The 15,000-nt window shown below is 35.2% G+C and overlaps 2 protein-coding genes and 1 pseudogene across 2 annotated transcripts; all 3 read right to left on the reverse strand.

The window, feature by feature from the left end:
• Nucleotides 1–3,280: 3,280 nt before the first annotated feature.
• LOC125028335 (protein spaetzle-like) lies at nt 3,281–5,027 on the reverse strand. Its single transcript, XM_047617816.1, has 2 exons — nt 5,008–5,027; nt 3,281–4,025 (listed from the first exon to the last, which is right to left on the reverse strand). Exons 1-2 carry the CDS (start codon nt 5,025–5,027, stop codon nt 3,281–3,283), a joined length of 765 nt encoding a protein of 254 aa, XP_047473772.1.
• Nucleotides 5,028–6,698: 1,671 nt separating this feature from the next.
• LOC125027816 lies at nt 6,699–7,577 on the reverse strand. Its single transcript, XM_047616949.1, has 2 exons — nt 7,563–7,577; nt 6,699–7,475 (listed from the first exon to the last, which is right to left on the reverse strand). Exons 1-2 carry the CDS (start codon nt 7,575–7,577, stop codon nt 6,699–6,701), a joined length of 792 nt encoding a protein of 263 aa, XP_047472905.1.
• Nucleotides 7,578–11,701: 4,124 nt separating this feature from the next.
• On the reverse strand, nt 11,702–14,012 carry LOC125027817 (annotated as a pseudogene).
• Between the last annotated feature and the right edge of the window lie 988 nt (nt 14,013–15,000).

Consider the following 15,000-nt stretch of genomic DNA (forward strand, 5'->3'; position numbering starts at 1 on the left):
ATGTATACACATATATGTATGCATGCATTCACACACTACACACACATATATTTGCTTAGAAATATGTCTTCAACTTTGTATGCGCAGGTGTAAATTCGTACAACTAGTTATTAATTCAAAGTTATCATATTGCTTTACTTGTACACACATTCACATATACTACATAAACACCTTCATACATGCACACATATATGTGTGTATATATGTCTGTTAGTCACGTACTATATTGATTTATTTAATTTTCATAAATTTTACAGTTATTAAACTGCACAGACTGGTGTTTTTTTCCCTAATTTATGACTAATATTCAAATTATATCGGCTCGATTCTTACATGCACAAACTAAAGAAGCGCTGACACCAGCAGATTAAGGATGCCTGCAACCTAAATATGGCTGTTTTAATAGTTAGACAAGTGTTAATGAACAGTGAGGAAAAAGACAGAGAGCAACGTGCGTGTCCGTGCATGTTTTCGGAACTTTAGTAGCATGTTATGGCCGGGGAGATGTGTGCGAGTCTCGCTCGTATAGCAGGCTCAACAAAAACCTCCGTGGAAGGTAATATCGTAATAGAGTCTCATGACATACTATTTTCACGAAATAAACAAAGCTCGTGGGTGGGTAACATTTAGGTGTACTGTGCGACCTTGAGATTGCCTGCGGCGATGTAACGTCTTCTATTCATTCATTTTCTTCACCCCTACTGTCTCATTTACAAAAGTCTCCTTTCCCTTTTAGTTTAACATTGTTTCACATGCCCCGATCGTTCAACTATTTTCATCCGTATCGTACTTTTCTTATTCACAAGACCTTATTACATTTATACATGTTTGTAAGCAGTACTATTACTGGAGATTGAAACAAAAGCAGTATCGCATAACACAGTTACACTTTTATTGGCGTAAAAACACTTAAATAAAAGAAACAGAATGCACTGATTTTATGGGGGATCATAAAATACATACACATAAAGAGACAACTAAATGAGAAAATCGTAATCAAACATCAGGTTTTACAAGATGAAAATAGGAGGCTCCACTTTAAAAAGAAAGGACGCACTCGGGACACAGTTTCCTGAAATTATATTCTAATTGCCATTCTCCTTGACCGCAGACACAACACTGCCACGACTAAATGCAACTTAATTTCCAAGGGCTGAAGTGAGACGACGAACTCTTAACTGCTTCCCAAATCCTCACAACCTGACTTCTGCACGCTGCGCTCTCTCGTCTTAATATACTTAAAAATGAACTCTATAAAAATCCCATTAACAAATATAATAGTAAAATATAAAAGGCATATTCATTCAAAATAAGTTGCAGCCTAAAATGAATATAAAAATAAAGTTACTTTATAGAATCCTCTTCCCCGCTGACTTATATTTGTGGAGCCTCCTAGATTATCATGATATTCTTAAAAAAGGAACAATGATAGTTTACTCTTGATTTTAGGCTTTAAAATAATGGAAATAAAATATATGTATATTTGTAGGATTGGGTCGGCTGTGTCCCGTTTCCTTCAGGATGTCATCTCAAACAAAAAAGGTAGACTTCTGTTCCCAGCCATTCCAGGCAAGGATCGAATGACGATGCAATGGCAAGAGTGACTCGCCGTTGCAAGTCTAAATGCGCGTCACAACAATTTCACGATACATTTATTTCAGCTATTGAGGGAAATGGTTCTAAGTCACAATAGTGCTCTTAACGAAGGCAAGGCATGAGCGAGCGTCTGGGTCACCTTGCTCCTATGACTAATAGGGCTACCTCACCATGCTCTTAAGGGTATTCCAGCTATTATGTGATGACTTTTACTTCATAAAGGCAGACATAACACGTTAATCGCTTACGTGACTCCATTGATGAAAGAAAGAGAAAACATGATGATATATATGTGTGTGTGCGCGCGCGCACGTGTATGAGTTTAGAAAAAACACAGACTTTTTCGGTATCTACAAGATGCTTGCTAATACCACCTTCCCGCATGACACGCCATCACAATTTTCCTTATTAAAGAATCGCTACACACATTAAATATGTATGGCGAAAATATACTGATTTTACCCGCCTATATTTTCCAGATAGTCGCTAGATAGAAAGAAAAAAATATATATATATATATACACATAGACTTAGCCTATATGAACTATTGTTAAATTTATCAGCATTGATTTATCTTTATATCATAATCATTAATATCAGTAATAAGCTGTCAATAGCATTATATAACTCATTTTCATTTTTGTCATTGGTAATAACACGAGTACTATTTTCAGCACTATTATCATTGTTATCAGAATTGTAATTTTATTATCATTGTTATTATCATTATTACTATCATTATGATACTCTTTTTATTGATATATATATATATATATATATATATAGATATCATCACTTTAATAATTATCATAATAAAATGATTATCAATATGTTTAATTACATATACATTATTAGTGTTCATTATCATTACCATAGACTGTTTGCACTGTGTATATAAATATGTATTTTTTTATAGTATATACATACATACACGTACATAGATATATTTATGTACATATGAGTGCGTGAATATACAAATACATATTACATATATGTATAATATACTCACACACACCGTTATATATACATATATATAATTATCGGCATGTATACACATTTAATTTCTCTTTACATATAAATAGGTTATATTTATACTTATACATGAATATAATATATACACACATATATGTGTGAACGTGTGTGTGTAAATATATATAAACATATATACGCAAGTATACATACGTATATATCCACATATAGATGCACATATTTGTGTGTACATTAAACATATATTGCATATATATAACTAAATATATATGTATATGTATATATATCCATAGCCATATATATATATATATATCCATAAGTATTTTTGTATATGTATGCGGCTGTGTTTATATTTCATATATGCTAATATACATACATAGACTGCATATATATTTATGGATAAAAATAAACATGCAAAAAATATATAAGTGAAATAATCATTCCAGTTATCAAAAGGAAAATATGTAAATATCTAATGTGTAAAATAATATTTTATTTTCAAATTTCATGGAAGAGAGGGATTCAAAAGTCATATGTAATCATTCTCATAATTTCTATGAATATTATCACAATTAGGTGGCTAGAAATCATTACATGGGCGGTATGCCTTGTTCTCAAGACGACAAGGAAGTTAAGTATTGTTGAATTCGTTTTAAGTTCATCCCCCTCATGTGGGTTCAGATCAGGTGTCCGATAACTAATGGTCGATGGTATAGGCACCCAAAAGACAAGCACAGCTGGCGGGAAGCTTGAATGTCTCGATGGCGAAGGGGAAGTACTGATCATAGGGATTGTAGACAAGGAAGCGGTGGTAGATGGACTTCTGCAGACACTTGGACTCGTAGCAGTCAGGCACAAGAGGACATGCATCGGCGGAAGTAAGACACTCTTCGATGCGTGTTGTCTGAGTGAGAGTCTGATAATGGGCATCGATATTGTTTACAACGACACGCCATTTTCCCTCGCTGTTCTGGGCACGAAGGGGCCTGATGTAAGCGGTCTCTGATGGGCACAAGTAAGTTTCCTCATCCAGGGTGTTTGGTCGGTCCACAGACAACTCGGTGTTGAGGTCGGCTACGTCAGCATAGAGGGAGAGAAGCTTCTCGTAGTGATACTCGGCTGCGTGTTTGATCTCGTAGGTAGGATAATGGTCGTCTTCGAGGCACCATGTTTTGGTTGTGTTAGCAGCACATTCAGGCACAGCAGGCTCATGTCCATGCTTATATGAAGGTTGTGGGTGATAAGCGGGAGCAGGGTGGTAGGAAGGTTGTGGATGGTAAGCGGACTGTGTGTGGTATGTAGGTTGATGGTGGTATGAAGTGCGTGCGTGGTGAGAGGAAGTGTGATGGCTGACAGCAGGAGCACCGCCGAGATTGATGCTGACATGTGAGGTCTGGTCGGCCACAACTGCAACCGCCAAAGACAACGAAACCTGCAAGATGGTAAGATTTTAGCATACTGATGAAGCTTGTATATCAATGATATTTCGTTTACGCACGTGTGAACACATTCATACCTACACTCATATGTGCGCATATATGCATGCATGGATCTGTAAATTTAGATCAGAACATACTATAAACTTACCAAGTATCGTAAAGCCATGCTTGCACTCTCAGCTCCCGGTGCCTACGAACTGTGCGACCATAATAGTGGGTGTCCTTTATATAGGGAGCAGTATCCCTTCTCCCCGCCTCCTACTCCTCCAGCTGCATCACCGAACCGTGAAGGTAATTTCATTTTGATTCATTTATAATTTAAACGTCCCCACATGTTTGCATTTTATCTTAAACTACGTTTTTATCTATGGCAACAAAGCATAAAGGGAAAGTGAATGTTTAAGCAGAAATAGAAAAGACCGCATTTCTGGAAACAATTAATTACAGTGAAAGGTATCCTTGAGCCAGCCAGACCGGTCGCGGAGAGATCAAGACGATTTTCCTTTCCTGTCCTATGTTTTTGATCGTTATTTCAGTGACAACATTTTTCAATTCACATTTACATATATTTATAAATATATACACATATGAGTGTATGTATATATACATTTATAAAAAATGTATATGTATATATATAAATGCATGTATGTGTTGATAATTATTAGGAATGTTTACAGCACACATATGTGTGTATATATATATATATATATATATATATATATATATATATATGCGTATATGTATTCAGAAATGTATATATACACATTACACACACTTGTATGCATGTAGACAAACACGCACACGTATACATAAGCACGTATACATACACGCATTTATATAATTTTATAGCTATGTACATACTTTATTTACAATTATATATATATATATACATATGTATATATTCACAAATAAAAACTAAGTATATATATATACACACACACACGCAATCACACAAACATCTATTTATCTATCTATATATGCATATATATGTATATTCATACACATGTATAAACATAGGTATATATATATATATATATATATATATATATATGTATGTATATATTGTATTTGTGCAGATGGTTGAGTGTGTGAATAATTATATGAATGAATAATCTAAAAAAAAAAAAAAAAAAAATGAATGTATCTATCTATCTATCTATCTATTCTCTGATATCGTTATAAATATTTTTTTATCTCAGTGACTTTGTGGTCTTAAACAGTCATATTATTCTGCGGAGTGTGAAAAATGTTTCAAATTGCTTGGAAAATATGGTTTTCTTTTATTATTCTTGTAGGTTCCTTTAGGTTCCACTGTTTAGAGCCTTAATTATTTTCTTTAGCATTATTAGGTGAGTAAATAATAGAAATGAATATTCTTTTTTTCACAAATTAGAAAAAAAAAAAATTTCCTCTTTAGAGTGTAAAGAGGGGCTCATGCTTCACTACCATCTCTTTGTTGAAATTCGATTTCTTAGACTTGTTAATATACACTAGAAGCTAAAGCAAGTGAGCACCGTGTTCTGTGACAGGTGTGACTGAAAAGTCAAACCTACTATGCGTGGTCACCGTCATCGCTTTGGTTTACCTTAGGGCGTTCGTGTGAGAAAAAGGGAGATGCTTACAAAAACGTTTCATATAAATATATATATATATATATATATATATATATATATATATATATTTATATATATAAATACAAATATTACGTAACCCCAAAGGTTACATAAAATGAGTCTTTGAATGAAAATTAGACTAATCTATGGACAGTTACATTATCTCAGTGTGAACTATTAGTGAACTTTTTTACACTCTTTGCTTATTTCCTTATTTAATATACTCACAATTTATTATTACTGTAATTTTCCTCATAGAAACAATAAGAACGCCACAGCGAGACTGATAATTGTTAGCATTGTTGATATTAAATTGTCACTATTATTTTTTTTTTTACTCCAATTTAGTAAACGCAAACTATTATGGTTCTATCGTCACTATTGATATTAGTATTGTTATTATTATTATTATTATTATTATTATTATTATTATTATTATTATTATTATCACTATTATTATTATTATTATTATTATTATTATAGTTATTTATTATCAACACTGCCGTCATTGTTATTTTTTATTACAATTAATTTGAACAATTAGCATGGACATTATTGATATTCTTAATCTGTTATTCTTCTTCTAATGCTTATTCTGATTATAATAGTAATCATCATTATCAATCTTGTTCCTATCTTTTTTATTATCATTGGTATCATTGTTATGATAATTATAATTGTCATAATTGAATTTCATGTTATAAATATCATTAAGCGTTTCTTATTTTACTGATAAACATATCATGTAAATAACATGTCAAGGAGTAAGAAATCATATAGATATGTTAAAAAAATATTTGTTTATAAAAAAAATAATACAACGGAAGTCTCGCTTCTATCTTTTACATGGCTGATGAAGGAAGACAAGGGTCAACACCGGCAGTGTTCCGGCGGTTCCTAGCGTGACTAGTGTTTGTACGCGAAGAATGCAGTTCTCCAGTCACGTGGGGGCGTCCTCCTCCGCTTTAAGGGCTAACAGTGGTTGTCGGTGGTTCCAAGGTGGCCATGGAGTGTTAGATGGTGTGTGAAGAGGCGATTCGTTGAGGAGCGTTGTGGTGGCATGTTAGGCGGGAAGGTGGCAGGAGCAGGCAGATGGCATATTGTAGATATCGATGAAGAGTCCCTTGTAGGGGTCACATGGATCGTAGGAGAGAAGTCGGTGGTACACTGACTTTTGGGTGCAGTGGCTCTGGTAGCAAGGAGCAAGGGCGCGGCAAGCAGCTTCTGGGAACAGACAAGTTTCGAGGCGGGCAGTTTGGCTGTAATAGTGAACGTCGTTCACAATGACGCGCCACTTGCCTTCTACGTTCTGGGCACGTTTGGGCATGGCGTACACCACTTCGGAAGGACAGATGTAACCCTCAGGACCAGCCCAATGAGTGGCATCGTAGGGAGAGTCCCCAATGGAGGCCCCAGTGTAGTAAGAGTAGTCGAAGGCCTCCTCCTGGTCCTTGGTAAGCATGTCTACCAGATCATCAGCAGACTGGTCGGCAACGTCAGCGTACTTCTTGGCGAACAGGTGATTTGCAGTGATGGCAGCCTTGATCTCGTACTCAGGATACTCAGTGTCTTCCAAGCAGTAGGAGAGAGTGGAGTTATCAGCGCATGCGGGGGCAACCGTTGGGTCGCAGTAACCGTGCTCATAGGCATGCTGGTGGCCGTAAGCAGGTGCATGATGACCGTAAGCAGGCGCATGATGACCGTAAGCGGGCTGTGGGTGATGTCCATATGCTGGAGGATGGACGGAGCCCAGAACGAGTCCGGCGCATGCTAGAAAGACCGACTGGAAAGCAAAGATTAGCAGATTAGAGTAAAGTAAGCTTTTCACAAAGGCCAATTTCTACAAATAGGAAAGATTAACATTAGAGTAAAAATGGCTTTCCGCAAAGTTCAATTTCTTCAAACTGGCAGTATTGTTGTAACTTACCAATGTAAGAGCCATGGTGAAATGAGCAGATAGATACGAAAATCGCTTCTACTGTCGCTCATCCGTTACTATCGAGCTTATATACTCCATGTACGCTTTGGCCACACCCACGCAGTACGAAGATGCGTGACTCCCAAGGTTATAAAAGTGTGAAAGTGTATCGTTTCCTGACTTTGTCGCTATTACTTCCCCATTAATATAGACACGCGAACTAATTTCTACCCTTCTCATCCTCTTCCACCCTGGAAGGAGAGAAGCAAACATGACACACAGTCATTCACGAAGGCACAAAGACATAGTTATATATATGTACATATACGTGAGTGTGTAGACAACTGTAGGTTAGATATTTGTATGGATACACATATGAATATTTACATATTCCGTGTACTTATATATTTATATATTACATGAATAATATATAAATGCTTCCCACCCTTGCCGTGTGGGAAGGGTTGGTTGGCGAGCAAAGTGAACAAAAGTTTCGAATAATTACTTATTCTAAGGGCATTTTTGTGCTATAATCAGACATATTAGTGCAATTTATTCAAATTAACTTATTTAAGATTGTGAGGGGGGAAGCAAGACCTTGAGGGGGGCAAATAGAGTCTTGGGTGGACAACTGCCCTCCAGCCACCTCACCCAATTGACGCCCCTGTATACAAGTAAGTATATAGAGTTATATAGGGATATATATATATAAATTTAGTATATTAATATATATGTATCCATATATATGCTTTATTTATATATGCATACATCTATACACACACATATAAATATGTTTATATTTAAATGTATACACAATAATATGAACACAAAAACACAAGTAGTATATTCATACACATATAAAGCTTGCAAGCATAAACACATCTATACTATCTGCATTTATATATAGGAATATATACACACACCCATGTGTGTGTATCTTGTGTGAGTGAACAAATACATATATAGAGTGTATAAAGGTATATATCCCATTTATATACTACTTATCAATTTATTTTTAAATCAACAATATATCCATATATATATTTACACGGTGATATGGATTTTCATTAATGTGCACTACCTATCAGTCTATGGATCTATGAATGTATGTATGTAATTATATAAGTGTATATTTACATATGTATCTCTTTATAGTATATAAACTAATATTCCTCTGCACATATGCTAATATATATATATATATATATATATATATATATATATATATATATATATATATAGATAGATAGATATATATATACACACAATATATACACACACAGACAAATATACAGTATATGTAAGACAAACACCGACATACACATATACTCACGACACATTCAGATACCTACATACATACGCACACATTCAAACATGCACAGACGATGTGCATGTGGACAAGTCCCATTTTAAGTGGCAGTAGGTGTGCATACTCTGAAATCCAATAATTTACCTGAGAAAAATGAGCTGGAAACCTTGACAGACTACTAGCGTGAATTTCAAAGCGATCAGGTTTGGCTCTGGCTGCCTAGGAGGCTCATGGTCGCTTGTGCATACACATGCACCTAACCCCCTCCTACAGTATCATACTCATACTGTAACTCGTTCTTTTAGTGAACAAGACATTCGGATAAACACTGACCACCAAAACTATGTAGGAACTATTGAGTACCATACAGTGGGTCTGCGTATTGAAGAGGTTAGTAAACGGACCGAAGTGTGTGAGGAAAACGTCAGCCGCCTCATCAGTTCAAGGCCAAGTTCAAGGGGAAGTGAACCACCACAGCGGCGGTGGTCACGTGCCCAATGTGTCCATTAGAATAATTGCAATATTCTGAAGACGGCAGTTGAAGTGATATCCAACATTGACAGCCAGATAAGGTAAGCAACAGAACCCAATGCCCTTTGAATCAGCAAAACACGCGGGTGTGTACATATAAATAAATATATATGTATATACATACACGTGTACATATATATATCTATATATATACATAAACGCACATGTATATATACATACATACATGTACATACATATATACATATATATATATATATATATATATATATATATATATATAGAGAGAGAGAGAGAGAGAGAGAGAGAGAGAGAGAGAGAGAGAGAGAGATGTACACAATATGTATACAAATATATGCATATATATCCATAATACATATATATGAGCATGTCTTCCGTCGCGATCTTCTAACTAATAAGATTTATTATTATTATTATTATTATTATTATTTTTTCTGCTGACTCCTCGTGTGAAAAATTGAACTATTGTTTCTAGATCTGATTAAAAAAAAAAAAAACAAAAAAAAAAAAACAGGAAATCTTTAAACGAATTCCTATTGGAAAATCCTTAGCAGTCAAAACGTGTATGTCAAATAAAAATACGTAAAATATTTATTTTCGTGTTTCAAAAGAGTGGGGATTCTGATGTCATTGTTGCCACAGCAAGATGACTAGAGAACTGCTTTCTTCACGTTCTTCACGACTTTCCATGGACGATATGGCTCAGACTTCTGTTCACAGGACACAAATGATGTTAAGATAATGCTGAATTCTTGCCCCCCCCCCTCCCCCCCTAACATGCCTTGCGATCATATTTTGGTGACTAATGATCGATAGTGTAGGCACCCAACAGACAAGCAGAGAATGGGCATCGATATTGGTTATAATGACACGTCATTTTCCCTCGGTGTTCTGAGCACGAAGGGGCCTTATGTAAGCGGTCTCTGATGCTTGCTAATACCACATTTCCGCATTACACGCCATCACAATGTTCCGTATTAAAGAATCGCTATACACATTACATATGTATGGCGAAAATATCCTGATTTTCCCCGCCTATATTTTCTCAGCAGTCGCTGGATTGAAAAAAAAAAAAAAAAAAAAAAAAAAATATATATATATATATATATATATAGAATTAGTTTATATGAACTATTGTTAAATTTATCAGCATTGATTTATCTTTATATCACAATTATTGATATCAGTAATAATTTGTCAATATCATTATATAACTCATCATTTTTCAGCACTATTATCATTGTTATCAGAATTGTTATTTTATTATTATTGTTATTATTATTATTACTATCATTGTGATACCCTTTTTATTGATATATATAGTTATCATCGCTTTAATAATTATCATAATAAAATGATATATGTATATTTACATTATCATCATTTGCATTATTAGAGTGTTCATTATCATTACCATAGACTATGCACTATGTATATGAATAGGCATTTTTTATGGTATATACATACATACACGTACATGTATATAAATGTATGTATATATGGGTGCGTGAATATACGTATACATATTACATATATGTATACTATATATACACACACCGTTATATATACATATACATAATTATATGCATGTATACACATTTTACTTTCTCTTTACATATAGATGGGTTATATTTATACTTATACATAAATATATAACATATACACATATATGTGTGTGAACGTGTGTGTGTGTGTAAACACACACACACACACACACACACACACACACACACACACACACACACACATATATATATATATATATATATATATATATATATAGAGAGAGAGAGAGAGAGAGAGAGAGAGAGAGAGATACGCAAGTATACATGCGTATATATCCACATATAGATGCACATATATGTGTGTAGACTTAAACATATACTGCATATAAATAACTAAATATAAATGTATATGTATGTATATCCATAGCCATAGATATATATCCATGAGTATTTTTGTATATGTATGCGGCTGTGTTTATATTTCATATATGCAAATATACATATATATACTGCATATATATTTATAGATAAACATAAACATGCAAAAAATATTTAACTGAAATAATCATTCCAGTTATCAAAAGGAAAATATGTAAATATCTAATTTGTAAAATAATATTTTATTTTATGTTTCATGGAAGAGAGGGACTCAAAAGTCATATGTAATCATTATCATAATTTCTATAAATATTATCACAATTAGGTGGCTAGAAATCATTACATGGGCGGTATGCCTTGTTCTCAAGACGACAAGGAAGTTAAATATTGTTGAATTCGTTTTATGTTCACCCCCCTCATGTGGGTTCAGATCAGGTGTCCGATAACTAATGGTCGATGGTATAGGCACCCAAAAGACAAGCACAGCTGGCGGGAAGCTTGAATGTCTCGATGGCGAAGGGGAAGTACTGATCATAGGGGTTGTAGACAAGGAAGCGATGGTAGATGGACTTCTGCAGACACTTGGACTCGTAGCAGTCAGGGACTAGAGGACATTCATCGGCGGAAGTAAGACACTCTTCGATGCGTGTTGTCTGAGTGAGAGTCTGATAATGGGCATCGATATTGTTTACAACGACACGCCATTTTCCCTTGCTGTTCTGGGCACGAAGGGTCCTGATGTAAGCGGTCTCTGATGGGCACAAGTAAGTTTCCTCATCCAGGGTGTTTGGTCGGTCCACAGACAACTCGGTGTTGAGGTCGGCTACGTCAGCATAGAGGGAGAGAAGCTTCTCGTAGTGATACTCGGCTGCGTGTTTGATCTCGTAGGTGGGATAATGGTCGTCTTCAAGGCACCATGGTTTGGTTGTGTTAGCAGCACATTCAGGCACAGCAGGCTCATGTTCATGCTCATATGAAGGTTGTGGGTGATAAGCGGGAGCAGGGTGGTAGGAAGGTTGAGGATGGTAAGCGGACTGTGTGTGTTATGTAGGTTGATGGTGGTATGAAGTGTGTGCGTGGTGAGAGGAAGTGTGATGGCTGACAGCAGGAGCACCGCCGAGATTGATGCTGACATGTGAGGTTTGGTCGGCCACAACTGCAATCGCCAAAGACAACGAAACCTGCAAGATAGGATCTAACTAGCTTCCATAGACATTACCTATCTACTCATACATGAGTAATGATAGCGAGGTTTTACACACACTCCCCGTGGGCACTCGGTGGAAATTGATTTAGAAATTCGAAGCCGAAGTCAGATACTGAGGTATATATATGAATGATGGAATAATGCAATACCGCATTGATATAGGTGTATAACAATCCTCCCTGACCTGGCCTCGAACCTAGGTCACTCCGGGTATGAGACCGTTATACACCTATATCAATGCGGTATTGCATTATTCCATCTTTCATATATATACCTCAGTATCTGACTTCGGCTTCGAATTTCTAAATCAATTTCCACCGAGTGCCCACGGGGAGTGTGTGTAAAACCTCGCTATCATTACTCATGTATGAGTAGATAGGTAATGTCTATGGAAGCTAGTTAGATCCTAGTTGCACACTCCTTTTAGTGGGTCGTGTGGCATGGTTGGTTTAGTACTGGCCCTCCGGTCTCATAGCCGGAGTGACCTAGGTTCGAGGCCAGGTCAGGGAGGATTGTTATACACCTATATCAATGCGGTATTGCATTATTCCATCTTTCATATATATACCTCAGTATCTGACTTCGGCTTCGAATTTCTAAATCAATTTCCACCGAGTGCCCACGGGGAGTGTGTGTAAAACCTCGCTATCATTACTCATGTATGAGTAGATAGGTAATGTCTATGGAAGCTAGTTAGATCCTAGTTGCACGCTCCTTTTAGTGGGTCGTGTGGCATGGTTGGTTTAGTACTGGCCCTCCGGTCTCATACCCGGAGTGACCTAGGTTCGAGGGCAGGTCAGGGAGGATTGTTATACATATATACACATATATATTCTTTATCTATATATGCATACATCCATACACACACATATATGTTCATATATAAATGTATAGACAATAATACAAACACAAAAACACAAGTATATTCATACACACATATAAAGCTTGCAAGCATAAAAAAACATCTATACTATATACATTTATATATATGAATATATATATATATATATATATATATATATATATATATATATATATCCGTGTGTGTGTATCTTGTGCGAGTGAACAAATACATACATAGAGTGTATACAGGTATATATCCCATTTATGTACAACTTTAAATCTATTTATATGTCAACAATATATCCATATATATATATATATATATATATATATATATATATATATATATATATATATATATATATATACACGGTGATATGGATTCTCATGCATGTGTTCTATCTATCAGTCTATGAATCTATGAATGTATGTATGTAGTTATATAAGTGTATGTTTTCATATTTATCTATGTACAGTATATATACATATATTCATCTGCACATATGCTAATATATATATATATATATATATATATATATATATATATATATATATGTATATATATATATATATATATATATATATATATATACCCACAATATATACACACTCAGACACAAATACAGTATTTGTTAGACAAACACCGACATACACATATACACATGACACATTCAGATACCTACAAACATACGCAAACGTTCAAACATGCACAGAAATACATCCACACACACATATATATATATATATATATATATATATATATATATATATATATACATATTCTTTGACGATGTGCATGTGGGCAAGTCCCATTTTAAGCGGCGGAAGGTGTGTATACTCTGAAATCTAGTAATTTACCTGAGAGAAATGAGCTGGAAACCTTGGCAGACTACGAGCATGAATGAGAAAGCGATCAGGTTTGGCTCTGGCTGCCTGGGAGGCTCATGGTCGCTTGTGCATGCACATGCACCCAACTCCCTCCCACAGTATCATACTTATACTGTAGCTCGTTCCTTTAGTGACCAAGAAATTCGGATAAACACTGACCACCAAAACTATGTAGGAACTATTGAGTACTATAGAGTGGGTCTGCGTATTGGAGAGGTTAGTAAACGGACCGAAGTGTGTGAGGACAACGTCAGCCGCCTCATCAGTTCAAGGCCAAGTTCAAGGGGAAGGGAACCACCATAGCGGCGGTGGTCACGTGCCCAAGGTGGTGTCCATTAGAATAATTGCAATATTCTGAAGACGGCAGTTGAAGTGTTAACCAACATTGACAGCCAGGTAAGGTAAGCAACAAAGGCCCAAGCCCTTTAAATCAGTGAAACACACGTGGGCGTGTGTACATAGATAAAAAAAAAAAAAGGATATGTATATATATACACACATGTACATATATATTTATATATACATGGACGCACATGCATATATACATACATAAACACACACACACACACACACACACACACATATGTATATATATATAGATAGATAGATAGATAGATAGATAGATATAGATATATGTATACAAATATATGCATATATATATATGCATATATATCCATAATACATATATATGTGTATGTCCTCCTTCGCGATCTTCTAACTAATGAGAATAAGTATCGATTTTTTTCTGCTGACTCCTCATATGAAAAATTGAACTGTTCTTTGTACATCAGATTTAAAGCAAAAAAT

The sequence above is a fragment of the Penaeus chinensis genome, chromosome 8 (genome assembly GCF_019202785.1).
Source record: "Penaeus chinensis breed Huanghai No. 1 chromosome 8, ASM1920278v2, whole genome shotgun sequence".
NCBI lineage: Eukaryota > Metazoa > Arthropoda > Malacostraca > Decapoda > Penaeidae > Penaeus > Penaeus chinensis.